Below are 14,043 nucleotides of genomic sequence, written 5' to 3'. Positions count from 1 at the left end.
TTTCTTTTTTCTTTTTGTAACTTTAATAAACTTTTAATCCTGTATTGGGGTATAGCCAATTAATAATGCTGTGGTCGTTTCAGGTGAGCAGCAGAGGACCTCAGCCATACATGTACATGTATATATTCTCCCCAGGCCTCCTCCCATCCAGGCCGGCACATAACATTGAGTGGAGTTCCATGTGCTATATAATAGGTCTTTGTTGGTTATACATTTTAAATACAGCAGCGTGTACATGAGCTTCCCAGAGTCCCTAACTATCCCTTCCCCTTTGGCAACCATAAGTTCATTTCCTGTCTGTGAGTCTCTGTTTTGTAAATAGGTTCATTTGTAGCATTTCTCTTTAGATTCCCCGTATCCGGGATGTCATGATATTTCTCTTTCTCTAGCTTATTTCACTCAGTATGATGCTCTCTAGGTCCTTCCATGTTGCTGCAATGGCTTTATTTCATTCTTTTTAATGGATGAATAATACTCCATTGTATGTATGTACCACATCGACTTTATCCGTTCACCTGTTGATGGACACTTAGGTTGCTGCCATACCTTGGCAATTGTAGATAATGCCGCGATGAACATTGCACTGCGTGTATCTTGTCAAATTAGTGTTTTTGTTTCCCTCAAATATAGACTCGGGAGTGAAACTGCTGAGTCGTGTGGTAGTTCCAGTTTCACTTTTTTGAGAAACCTCCATACCGTTTTCCACAGTGGCTGAACCAATTTACTTTTCCACCAACAGTGTATTTTCTACTTTTCCGCCAACACCCTTTCTCTACATCCTGGCCAGCATTTGTTATTTGTGGTCTTTCTGGTGGCAGCTTTTCTGATGTGTGTGAGGTGATACCTTCTTCTGGTTCTGATTTGCATTTCTCTGATGATTAGCAACGTTGAGCATCTTTTCTTTTTAATCAATTTTAATTGGAGGGTAATTACCTTACAATATTGTGATGGTTTTTTGCCATACATCAACTTGAATCAGCCACTTTATGTGCCTGCTGGCCACCTGCATTTCCTCTTTGGAAAAATGCTTGACATGCTTCTTTACAATCTGTTTTTCTCTGCGTTGTTTTACATGATCAAGAAAAATGTATATATATCTATATATGTACTTATATTTATGTATTATATATGTGTGTGTATATATATATATACACATATACATTCAGGTTGTTCCCCAGTGATTTGCTATTATAAATTCTACATGATAAACAGATGCATGTTTTTACCTCTGTTTTAGATAATTTTCTTAAGAGCGAGTCCTGGAAAGTGAATTACCATCCTTGAGCATTTCTGCAGCTACTGACGTATCTATTGCCATACTTCTTTCCAAAAATATTGTACCAATTACTGCTAACAGCCATGTATAAACATAAATTGTGTATTAATTTTAAAACCTTGGCTGATTTGAAAAATGACCCCTTGTTGTGTCGGGCTTTGCCTCTTGATTTCACTGATTGCTCAGAATGACCCTAGACAAAGAGCTTTTTCATTAAAATATTCTTATCTTGCTGGGTGCGTTTCTGGCACCCTCTTAAATTTTGCCTCTGAGGTGAGTGGCTCCCTCGCCTACCCTGGACCAGCTCTGATTCACGCCACTTTGCAAAGGAGGAAACCAAGGGCGAGAAATAAAGTTCCTTTGATTTGGGTCACACGGGCAGTAAGCGTCTGTGCTAAGTCGCTTCAGTCGGGTCTGACTCTTTGCGACCCCATGGACTAGAGCCTGCCAAGCTCCTCTGTCCATGGGATTCTCAGGCAAGAATACTGGAGTGAGTTGTTGCCATGCTGTCCTCCAGGGGATCTCCCCAACCCAGGGATGGAACCTGTGTCTCTTCTGTCTCCTGCATTGGCAGGTGAGTTATTTACCACTTGCGCCACCTGGGGTCCTCAGGCAGTAAGTGATGATGTTCACATTTGGGTAGGTTGACTCCAAAATCCCGTTTCTTTCTACTAACCTGTTTGGGTGCTTTGCTCTGGGTTTTCGAATGTGAATGACGAGGAGAGAGACAAAACTGTTACAAAACTGTTACAGAACTGAGGAATCCTGGAGAAGAAGGAGCTGGTCCTTTCAGGCGTGTGAAGGTGTGGCAGTAGTTTAACGTGGGTCTTGTTGATTGGGGGACATGGAGGAACCAGACACGTCCATTAGGGGATTATACAGCAGGTAGTTGAAAGCTCAGGTCTGACCCGCAGGACGGGGTGTGCCTGAGTGTGAAGGGTCTAGTGCTTACCTAATCTGAGTGCAAAGGCTGGGTGAGACCCAGAACAGAGCTGTGACCAGGCAGTCCCTGGGGATGGTCACGGTTACACGTGGCTGGGTTATAGGCACCCGGAAGTGCACCCCTACACAGCAGCAGCAGTTCACGGCATCCCAGTGGGGCACAGCTGTGCCTGGGGACACTCCCGGAAGCCTGGGCATGGCTGTGAGCTCTGACACCCACCAAAGGAGCAAAGAGGCCACTGTGGGTCTGCAGAACCAGCTTGGGGTAAACACAGGCCCAGACCGCCTTGAGCTTTCTGGCCAAGGAGAGTGGCAGAGCCGCTGGCCTGGGCTGGTTGACTTGCTCTGGGCACTGGAGGCTCGTTTTGCAGGAAGCGGGACTAATTCTTGGTGTGGCAAGAGGATGAGTGGTCTCCTTGCTACGTTCACCTGTTTTTCCTCCATTGCCCCTGGTTGCGTTTTCAGTCTTCAGATCACTTCCGAGGGCAGAGGAGCAGGCAGTAGGTCTCTTCTACACATCAGTCTCTTGTTGCTTGTGACCTCGTTGGAATCACTCCCATCTTATGGGGTCAGGTGGGGGCCTGCGGGGGTGATGGATGGTTCTGGGCCAAGGTTAGTCTGGGAGTCATGCAGGCAGAGTTTAGAGAGCATTCGGGAAGTTGGAACAGGTTGGAACAATTGAGGCCTGTAAGTGTGCAGTGAAAGTTGGCCGAGTAGTCATGGGTGGGTGGACTGCTTGTGGTCTGGCAGTTTCAGAGTGGAAACAGCAAAAGCGCAGGACAGCTCGACTTGGGGGCCCGGCAGGTGAGGCAAGAGGGTGGGGTGGGGGGTTGCAGATGCCATGGAGGCCACAGTGAGCCAGTCAGCCCTGGGATCCAGTGGGGTTCGGTGGGTCTGGAACCCACGAGGGAGGAGGGGAGTGTAGAGATGGGGAACTGGCGAAGAGAAGGGAGCACAGGTTTTGTAGGCTTGGGGGATCGGGTGGGGAGCTGTGGGGAGAGAGTGTGTTTAGGGAAGGGCAGCTCAGAACTGGGGAGCTGGGAGAAAGAACAGCTTTCTTGCTGAATGGTAACAAGCATGAGGGTTTGGTTTTGCTGGCAGTGGCTTGAGATGCAGAAGAGAGACAAGCCAGGGAGGTGGATGGAGGGTGTGATGATGGAAAGATGACTTTCCGATGGGATCTGAAAGATGACGATCTGGTGGAATCTGTCCAGAGAGACGGTGGAGAGGTGATGGTGGAATCGCGGATTATAGAGCATGTTGAAACCAAACCCTGTCTTGTCCTCCTGGCGCTGAGCAGTCTGTGAAGGAGGCAGATGTCAGGTGAGCAGAGTACAGGGCCGCTATGAAGCCCGAGGGAAGGGAAAGAGCATCTGCCTTTACGAAATGCCACTGTGCTGCAGGCAGTACAGCGACTTCCTCACAAACTGTGCTGTGCTTAGTCACTCAGCTGTGTCTGACTGTTTGCAACCCTATGGACTGTAGCTCACCAGGCTCCTCTGTGCATGGGATTCTCCAGGCAAGAATACTGGAGTGGGTTGCCATTTCCTCCTCCAGGGGATCTTCCCAACCCAGGGATTGAACCCAGGTCTCCAGCATTGCAGATGGATTCTTTACCATCCGAGCCACCAAGGAAGCCCAAGAATACTGGAGTGGGTAGCCTCTCCCCTCTCCAGGGGAACTTCCCCACCTGGGAATCAAACCAGGATCTCCTGCATTGCAGGTAGATTCTTTATCAGCTGAGCTACCAGGAAAGCCCTCCACACAAATTATGTAACCTAATTCTCATAGTAACCCTCCAGGGTAGGTGTTGTCATCCATATTTTACAGATGATAAAACTGAGGCTCAGAGAAGTTAATTAACTTTGCCCTGGGTTCCCAAAGTGATGGGGTCAGAGTGGGAAGGGGTGGTCAGAGTGGGAAGGGGTGGTCAGAGTGGTGGGGTCAGAATGGGAAGCCAGGTTAACCTGATGCCAAAACCTGAGGCTCTGTATATGTAACTGTGTTAGATCCTTTAGGAGGATTGTAAAATCTATGAAGCAAAGTGTTAGTCACTCAGTCATGTCTGACTCTTTGTAAACCCATGGACTGTAGCCCACCAGGCTTCTCTGTCCTTGGTATTTTCCAGGTACGAATACTGGAATAGGTTGCCATTCCTTTCTCCAGGGAATTTTCCTGACCCATGGATTGAACCCGAGCAGGTCTCCTCATTGTAGGCGGATTCTTTACCATCTGAGCCACCTGTATAAAATCTACAGGGAAGAATAACTAGTCAGGATGGGAGTAGGATGAGATTATGTCTCTCCCATTGAATCCCAGGTCCCCTGGGCTGATACAAAACTGCTCCGTGTGGTTTGCTTATACCCTGATTTGACTTAGTGATCAAACTGTGCAGCACCTTGTTCATCCTGGATCATAAAAGATTTCTTTTTTTTATTGTTATACCGAATTTACCAGCATATGAGTGGAAATTGTCTATGTAGTTTTTATATGTTGTAATATTTCTTCAAATAAATCTCTCCTAGAAATTATTGGCCAAATGTTCATTTGGGTTTCATAAGCTCCTAAAGAAGAAGAACCTGAACCAACTTTTTGGCCACTCCAATTAAAAAAAAAAGGCACAAATAGCCCCTGCCTGACACGTAGTGTGCACGTGTGTGCGTTCAGTTGTGTCCAAGTCTTTCCGACCCAATGGACTGTCGCCCACCAGGCTCCTCTGTCCATGCAGTTTTCCAGGCAAGAATACTGGAGTTGGTTGCCATTTCCAACTCCAAGGGATCTTCTTGACCCAGGGATCAAACCCACGTCTCTTGCATCTCCTGCATTGGCGGGCGGATTCTTTACCACTGCCCCACCTGGGAAGCCTCGACACATAGTGGGACTTAGTAAATACTTGTTGAATGAATAAGTAAATTTACTCAGATCAATGAAGAAAGAGGTGCAGGGAATGGAATTCTTATCACTTTTCAGGAATCTCAGTGGAGGGTGGGTTGAGGGGATTTATGAAAGGGCTTCAAAGGGCTTGCCAGGTGACTCAGATGGTAAAGAATCTGCCTGCAATGCAGGAGACTCTTTAGTCCCTGCATCAGGAAGATTCGCTGGAGAAGGGAATGGCAACCCACTCCAGTATTCTTGCCTGGAGAATTCCATGGACAGAGGAGGCTGGCGGGCTACAGTCCATGGGGTCTCAAAGAGTCAGAGCTGCTGCTGCTAAGTCACTTCAGTCATGTCCGACTCTGTGCGACCCCATAGACGGCAGCCCACCAGGCTCCCCCGTCCCTGGGATTCTCCAGGCAAGAACACTGGAGTGGGTTGCCATTTCCTTCTCCAATAAAGAGTCAGAAAGGACTTAGCAACTCAGTTTTCAAAGTGCTAGAAGGCCTTTTAACCACGAGGGGGCGCTGTCAGAGACTTGGCGGTGACTTTGGAAGGGCAGGATGTGGATGAGGGTGCAGGGGGCTAGACAAGGGCTCTCTATCCACACAGGCTAGAACCACGGGTACAGCCTGCATTCTCCCAGGAGGATGTCAGTCTCACCAGTGGCTCTCCATTTGCCAAACAGATCTGGTCTCAAGAGACCAGAGGAGGCCAGCTTCCAGGCTTCCTGCCCAGGGCCAAGTTGCCCCCTTCCCACAGTGTGACTGCAGATGTCCAGGGAGGCTCACCCAAAGCATGAGGTTGTGTCTGCCCCTCCAGCCTTTGTAAACTCCATCCTTCAGTCAAGGAAAGCTGCCAACTTGCACCAAAGTCATCATCCTACAGAGAAAATCCCTCATGAAAACCCCCTTCTGAGAAAGCGATTTTATTTTTATATACGGGAGTATAGCTGATTGACAATGTTGTATTCGTTTCAGATATACAGCAGAGTGATTCAGTTATGCATATACATGTTATCTGTCCTTTTTCAAATTCTTTTTCCATTTAGGTTATTATAGAATATTAAGCAGAGCTCACCTATGCTAGGTCCTTGTTATTTTTTTTTTCCCTTAAAATATTCATTTATTTTTGGCTGTTCTGGGTCTTTGTTGCTGCAGGAGGGTTTTCTCTAGTTGCAGCGAGCAGGGGCTATTGTCTGGTTGTGCTACACGGGCTTCTCATTACAGTGGCTTCTCTTGTTGCAGAGCATGGACTCTAGGGCTCCCAGACTCACAGACTTAAGCTCTAGAGCACAGGCTTAATAATTGTGGTTGCTCTTAATAATTTAGTTGCTCTGAGGCATCTTCTGGGACCAGAGAGCGAACCGATGTCCCTTGCATTTCAAGGTGGATTCTTAACCACTGGACCACCAGGGAAGCCCGGTTATTCGTTTTACATACATCAGTGTGTACATGTAAATCCCCAAATCCCAATCTATCCCTCCTCCCCGTCCCTTCTGCCCTGGTAACCGTAAGTTCATTCTCAGTCTGTGAGGAGAAAGTGATAGATAGTGTACCTCTTTGCTAAGAAAAACTTGGGTTTCTCTTGAGACATAACATTGAGGCAACTTAAATTACAATGAAATAGGACAGTGTCACTAGGGTTTCTCATTATATTAACAAACATGAACCACTGTGCTGCTCACATTTCCCTTTTTGCTTTGGCTTCTAGGAAATTCATCTGCAGCAGTTTTCTTTACTGTTGGCATATTTCTGCTCTTTCTTTCCCTTAGCCCCAATTTCCTAATTCTCTTTGCATCGTCTTATGTCACTGCAATTTCAGTGGCTTCAATACCTTGTGGAAATAAAATAATTAAATGCAGAATAATAAATGGAAGTGAAGCATCTCTGGTGTTCATCAGGGCGGTCTTCTGCAAAGGAAAGGGCAGTCACTGGCCGGCCACTAGGTGGCACCAAAGGTTTCCTGCAGCCATCCTTAGCCAGGCGATCTGGCCTAAAAGTGTTTCTTATAACCGCGTACTTCTTGGACTGTGCTAAGCACGTTTCGAGTTGCTCCTCTCCACAATGCTCTGGGTATATAGTTCTACGGCCTGGGCAAAGTTAACCTAGGGGAGCCTGGTTGGCTTCTTTCAGGTGTTCAACTTACAAAATCAATGTTTCAAATAAGGTGAGGCAAGTCTGAACCAGATCAGGTCAACTGGGGGCCATGTGTCCCCCATGGAAGCAGCTCCATTAGTGACACCATCTGGGAGAGCGGGAGGTGGGACCCTCCTCACAAATGGAGAGTTTAGGAGGCGTGTTATGGGGGCACGGGGAAGGGGCCTTTCAGCTTTCCTGGTGACTTCTGTCTGAAATGAACATACTGCCCTAATGTTGGGCACATAACTGGACAACAGTTATCACACCTGTGAAATAGAAACTGACTTTTAAAAAGACCCGAGGGTGTCAACATTAATTACCATTAATGTTTGCTTCCATTATTCACTCAGAGAAGTTATGCCATTCAAAGCCATTTTGTAAAAAAGCCTTCCGTGGAAGTTGGGAGAATGTAATTCTATAAAAAACCTTTAAATTCAGGTTCTTGACTCTTCTTGAATCCATGTGTTATAACTGTGACAAAAGATGTTTCCTTTGAAAAGCCATTTTTATTCACGTCAATTTCTTGTTTCTTCAAGCATCTAATAGTATCTGATCAGTTGTGTTTCCAGAGAATTAAAGAGGAGTGGAATACTGCAGATCATTGAGGGGCATATTCATGTTCAGACCAAGAATGTGGAGCAACGTGACCCTGGGCAGGGGTGGAGGTCGGAAGGGTGGGGGGCATGGGGAGGCAGCCGTCCAGCTATTCCCACTGTTCTCCTGAAATTTGGACTTGGGATCACTGGCCAGAAGTGGCTCTGATTAGTGTTCTGAGGCCTTGCAAGGGAGAAGCTCTCAACAGTTTTTATTTGCTCTTAAAAAAAAAAAAATCTCTTCTAGAAATTCTATGAGTCTACTCAGGTGCCTCTTACCTGGTGGACTGGAGAATTCATTCATCTACAGAAGGCCCAGTAGAGGAACAGGAAGTACTTGGATTTCTCCTGTTTGACGAAGGGGCTAAAGAGATCAGCCATGCGCTCCAGGGTCTTCCGGATGCAAGTAAACACTTGGCCTCACCCGGAAGGCGCTGGACGGTGCAGCTCAGCGGGCTTCCACGTGACTGCCCTGCTGTCCTTGGGTCTCAGGGATCAAGCAGCCCCCGGTGCTACCACCACTGTGGTCACTGCACATCAGCCCCTCCACCAACACACAAGTCTCTTCAGGGGCTCACCACTCTCCTCCACGGGAGACCCAACCGGGGTGACCCAGGATGGCTTCTGTAGGGCTTGGTCCATTAGGGACCCCCAAGAAACATTTGCTCTTTAAAGCATATACCAAGTAGCGATACTAATGGATACTAGGTGGATCCTCCTGGTGGCTCAGATGGTAAAGAATCCGCCTGCAATGCAGGAGACCTGGGTTCAATCCCTGGGTTGGGAAGATCCCCTGGAGAAGGGAATGGCAACCCACTCCAGTATTCGGGCCTGGAGAATTCCATGGACAGAGGAGCTTGGTCCATGGGGTCGTAGAGAGTCGGACACGACTGAGTGACTAACACCACTACACCACAGGTGAGACCATGGTGGGACTGTGAGCAGTAATCTGGGGAGTCTTATTTGGAAAAGGGGCAAGTAAGGGATGGCCTGTGAGCTAGACCAGGGCACTTATTAACATGACCCCTGGGGCAATGCTGGGGAGAGAAATGCAAGGTCAAGGACACATTTTATCTGTTAAACAACAAGAAACTACAGCTAAAATATAGATCTTCCATCAAGAATTTTCCTTTCCAGGAGAAAAATAACTTATGAGATGACTGCAGCTTTTAAAAATTGACAAAATTTATTGAGCACCTACTGTATGCCAGCCAGCATCTATCACAATAATAATCTGAAAGGGTCAGGATCCACCAGGGAGTATCAGGAGCCCTCCTGGATGAGGACAGCGCTAGAGGCGGGTCAGCAAAGGGAGCTGAGCCCCAGCAGTGCCTCTGGGGCTCCTCCTCCCCAGAGAGACTGCTATCTGCGGGGAGGGGAGTGTCTGAGTGTGGTCCGTGCTGGGCTTCTCTCCTCTTCTCATGTTATGGGACATCTTGCATTTCCTGTTATGGAAGAGGTTTGCTGACATCCTTTGCTGTCACTCAGTTTGGTAGACTCACTGTGCTGGGGTGAGGGCTCAGTGAGAAAAAGGGTGAAGGCAGACTGCACCCGAGTTGGCTCTGAAGTAGCAGGCGTGTGTGAGTATTCTGAGCTAAGGGCGCTGCTGAAGGGTGAAGACTGGAGGAGCCATTGCCTGGCTGACAGTCCATCATGATACCCCAGTGACTTTGCTGTCCTGAGCTTGCCTCCCGGTCCTTGGAGGCTACATCAACACCTGAATGGTTAGCATGTTGCTTTGCATCCTCAGCTACAGGCTGTGAGTCCCGTTTCCGAGCAGCAGATAGACAGCCAGTGGCTTTCTAGGCATCATCTCTGCGGCAAGAAGCTCCGCACTGCTCTGAGCCCTGTGGTTCTGTAGTCATCAGCGTGGTCCCAGGAGTGTGTTTTCTTGGTCTTGGGCATCACAGCTGCAGAGGGATGCAGACCTCCGTTCTTCATCGTTGACTGTGGCTGAGATCTGAGTCTCAAGTCAACCTCAGTTGAACACAAGGGCTGGCCAACTATGGCTCTCGGGCCAAGTCTGACCCTCCACCTGTTCTTGTAAAATAAATTTTCTTGGAACTCAGCCACTTCCCTTCATTTACATATCGTTGCCTTTCACACTATTATGACAGAGTTCAGTAGTTTTGACAGAGACCGTATGACTGGCAAAGACTAAAATATTTATTATTTAGCCCTTTATAAAAAGTTTGCTCACTCCTGGTATAGAATTATAAAAGAAAATAATTTTATGTACTTAAATCAGAGTACAGTATTGTAATCTGTAGTCCTGGAAGGGCTTCCCTGGTGGCTCAGTGGTAAAGAATCCACCTGCCAATGCAGGAGACAGAGAAGACACAGGTTTGATCCCTGGGTTGGGAAGATCCCCTGGAGGGGGCCATGGCAACCCACTCCAGTCTTCTTGCCTGGAGAATCCCATGGGCAGAGGAGCCTGGCAGGCTACAGTCCATAGGGTCACAAAGAGTCGGACACGACTGAGTGACTAAACAACAGCAGTCCTGGAGTATCCGGGCTGTTCGGGGTAGGAGAGAAGGTTCTCACTACAGGGACGGCAAAGACTTGGGCTCAAGTGTGATGCCTAGTGAGGGCTGCTGGGAGGATTGTGTCGGGGAGGATTGTGTCGAGGAGGATTCTGAAGCCCTGTCTGGGCTGGCGTGGGCACTTCCAGGGAGGTGTAAACTGGGCCACGAGTCATCCAGGCGTGGAGCACCAGGGAGGGACAGGAGCACGGCAAGTCCACACTCTTCTTCTCCAAAGGCGCACGGCAACCAGGAACAGCTTGGTGTGGCTCCCGATGCCAGCACTTGGCACTGCCGAGTCCCCGAGGTGGGGACTGTAAACATTCCCTTGCTGGAGTGGGAGAGACGTGAGATCTGAATACCATTCACGCTGCGACTTCCCTGGTGGCTCAGACGGTAAAGCATCTGTCTACAATGTGGGAGACCAGGGTTCGAGCCCTGGGTTGGGAAGATCCCCTGGAGAAGGAAATGGCAATCCATTCCAGTACTGTTGCCTGGAAAATCCCATGGACAGAGGAGCCTGGTAGGCTACAGTCTATGGGGTCGCCAAGAGTCGGACACGACTGAGCGACTTCACTTTCTTTTCTTTCTTTCACGCTGTGACAGAAGCAGGCAACCACAGACAAGACCAAGGTCAGGTCAGAGCTCCAGCTTTAACTAAGGCTCCTCTGCACTCGTGCAGCAGTGTTGGTTCAGGACAGCATCTTGTGCAAAGCTTCCCACTTGGAGAACAGGGGAGGGCATTTACTACTCAGTGCAATGAAAATGCCAGTTAAAATAGTTACACATTGTTTAAAAATGAAAAAATGACAATGCATGTTTATTGGAGAAAGCAGTATAAAAAGTGGCCCCATTTACATATATCTGTCTAGATAGCCCTTAGATTGTAGATTTAAAAATGGAAGCATCTTACGAATACCTACCCACTAAGTCTAATATCCTGCTATCCTGTAACCCCAAAGAACGATTTTTCCTCAGTGGTCCAAATAAATCCAGGTGGTGGTCTTCTGTAGATTCCGATTTGTTACAGTGAACGTGTTTGAAAAGCACATTCAAATCTAGTTCTTGGAGCTCAAATCGTATTTTAAATGCACCAAGAGTCTGTTGTTCGGGCTCAATCTGTATAAAGCTTATTAGCCACTTTTGCGTAAATACTGATTTTTGGATGGTGCGTGGCATCACTGTAGTGATAGTGCTGAAGTGAGGTATTATTACTGTAGTCAGATATGTATCTAATGTTTTACTAAGGTGACTCTTTTCACTGTAACAGTTCCTGGCAATCCTAAGGGCCACTGCTCCCTGGTAGGGTAAACAGAAACGGAGAATCCACTGAGGTGGACATCACGAGCACTGACCTCTCCTCCAAGTCGCTTGCTATCTTGCTCACATTCAGCATTTTGGCTTTAGTCATTTTTCCTTCACGTCATGAAAAAAATTGTGCAATCAGCTCCAGCTGACTAGGTTTTCTTTTCAAATAATTATAGGAAGCATTTAAATTATGTAAGTGCATTAAACCGTTTCCTAAATGGAATTGAGTATTTAAAAAATATATTTTATGACCTAAAAATTTGTTGAGAATTTATTTGCATAAAAATCCCAGGATCTTTATCGACTTTTAAAATGCCATTGAGCCCCTAGAAATACACCACCTCATGGGTGAGAAAGGGTGCCAGGCAAGGGTGTTAATGACCCATGAGACAGATCATCAGACTCCGGATGGACCTGGGGAAGCAGGGCTGAGAACACAGATGGCACGCAGACCCCAGAAGGGCAAGGTGGGACCTGAGCCTGTGGCTCTGAAAGACACGAGTGGAGGGTGCTCAGATGTAGAATTCCTCTGAGTCATTGTCCCCGCATCCGGCTGGCACTGAGGGTGCCAGGACGTCTCTGCCAGTCTGCCGGGCCCGGGGGGCATCGGAAGGGAGTTCTGGGGGTGACTCTGTGAGCGAGGAGGTGTCCGAAGCTGGGGGAGCAGTGACACCTGTGGCCGAGGAGCCTGAAGGCCCTTTGAAGAGAGGCAGGGTGGCCCAGGAGGCCCCCGCGGTCTCGCCGCCCGCAGTGGGCAGGGGTCCTTCTCTGAAGCCCCTGCGCTCTGACCAGAGGCCGCTGCCTCGTTCCGGGGGGCGCGGCGCTTCCTCGGGGCTGCAGAACCTGCTGGGTGCCGAGTAGGCAGAGACCACTGACAGGTCGGAGGAGGACAGCCGCAGCCCGGTGTCCACGTCTGTCTCCTGGGCCCCCTCCAGGTCATCGATGGAGAGGAGGTGGCCGTGCCCCCGCTCCGGCGCCCTCTGCCCCCAGCCGCCTATGCTTGCAGACAGCTGCGCTTCTGCCGCGGAGGCCGGGGAGGGGTCTCCGGTGGGCAGACAAAACAAGGACTTGCTTCGCTGGAAAGACCAGGGGAGGCTGGGAGGGCTGGTGGCTCGTCTGGCAAATTCCTGCGGGTGCCTGGTAGACGGACCTGCCTGGCTGAGGCCCGGGTGTGACGCGTCCAGTGGCGGCTGCGGGCGGCAGCCTGGGGTCCGGCTCTGCGCAGTGGCCCGCGGGGAAGACGTGGAGCACGGTTTCTGCTCTGAGGCCTGGTGAGCCCTGCCGGGTTTAGGACGCTTCCTGTGCCCCTTCTGTGCCTGTAGGGGCAAGAGGGGACATCGTTATCAGAGCCGGGCTGGGGTCCACCCGGCAACGGGGATTCATTGCTAAACAGAACATGAAACACACTTTCTGATGATTCTTGGAAACTTCCAGAACTGTCTCGGCACTAAAGCGCTGCCAGAAATGTCACTGGGGCTTCCCAGGTGCCCTGGTGGTAAAGAGCCTGTCTGCCAATGCAGGAGATGTAAGAGACACGGGTTCGATCCCTGCGTGGGGAAGATCCCCTGGAGGAGGAAATGGCAACCCACTCCAGTATTCTTGCCTGGAGAATCCCGTGGACAGAGGAGCTCGGTGGGGTCGCAAAGAGTCGGACACACACATACATACATAAATTTCATTCTCCAAATTCTAAACTGAAGACAGAGATTGCAGAGCTTGGGGGAAGACAGATCAGACTTCTCAGTCTGAGCAGACGTCCCCGAACCCAGGAGGACAGGCAGGCCCTTGTCACGACAGGGAATAGGACCTCTTCCAGCACACATGCAAGGATGCTCCGTGGATTAGCCACAGGCCTGAGGCCTGGCTGAGCAGGACAGAGGACACAGGGGTTACCATTCCCAGTACAAAGGATGCTCGAAGGGTCTGCTTCCCTCTGGCCGAAGCCCCAACATTTGGACGTGCTCCCGACCGACGACAGGGTGGAAACGTCAGGATGGGCTTGATCCTAGTGCACGTGTGGCCATCAGGACACATCCCAGGGCTGGCCCTTGGTTCAGGGTGGTAAACCTTTGGTGAGCGAGGGGATATCAGGAAATCAGCATGTACTGACTTGCTTTAGGAACCACTGACTCCTCTGTGTCCCCTTTCAGAAACTGTAAGGGGAGTGGGCAGCTAACTACTGACCAGTCCCATGGATGCCCCACAGGGGCAAGGGCAAGCCCCTGGGGCTCAGACAGTTTCATCCTTCAGCAGCTCAGCCCTGACCTCCTGTTCTCTCCCCCACCTTCCCTGCAGCTCTGCAGGAGTTTCCGTTGCACAGAATTAATTGGGAACCTTTCTTCCAATGTATGTTCCCACCTGGGGCTGCTGCTCTCAGGTTTTCCTCC

General features: G+C 49.3%; 1 protein-coding gene across 1 annotated transcript in view; it reads right to left on the bottom strand.

The window, feature by feature from the left end:
• Window positions 1-8,993: 8,993 nt before the first annotated feature.
• Window positions 8,994-14,043, bottom strand: part of FAM124A (family with sequence similarity 124 member A) — a 118,271-nt gene continuing 113,221 nt past the window's right edge. Inside the window, exon 4 of the mRNA XM_070800126.1 lies at window positions 8,994-12,972. Coding sequence (XP_070656227.1) covers window positions 12,169-12,972 — 804 coding nt within the window. The 3' untranslated portion in view covers window positions 8,994-12,168. The remainder of the gene's footprint in view (window positions 12,973-14,043) is intronic.

The sequence above is a fragment of the Bos indicus genome, chromosome 12 (genome assembly GCF_029378745.1).
Source record: "Bos indicus isolate NIAB-ARS_2022 breed Sahiwal x Tharparkar chromosome 12, NIAB-ARS_B.indTharparkar_mat_pri_1.0, whole genome shotgun sequence".
NCBI lineage: Eukaryota > Metazoa > Chordata > Mammalia > Artiodactyla > Bovidae > Bos > Bos indicus.
This window is presented reverse-complemented; position numbering and strand designations above follow the sequence as displayed.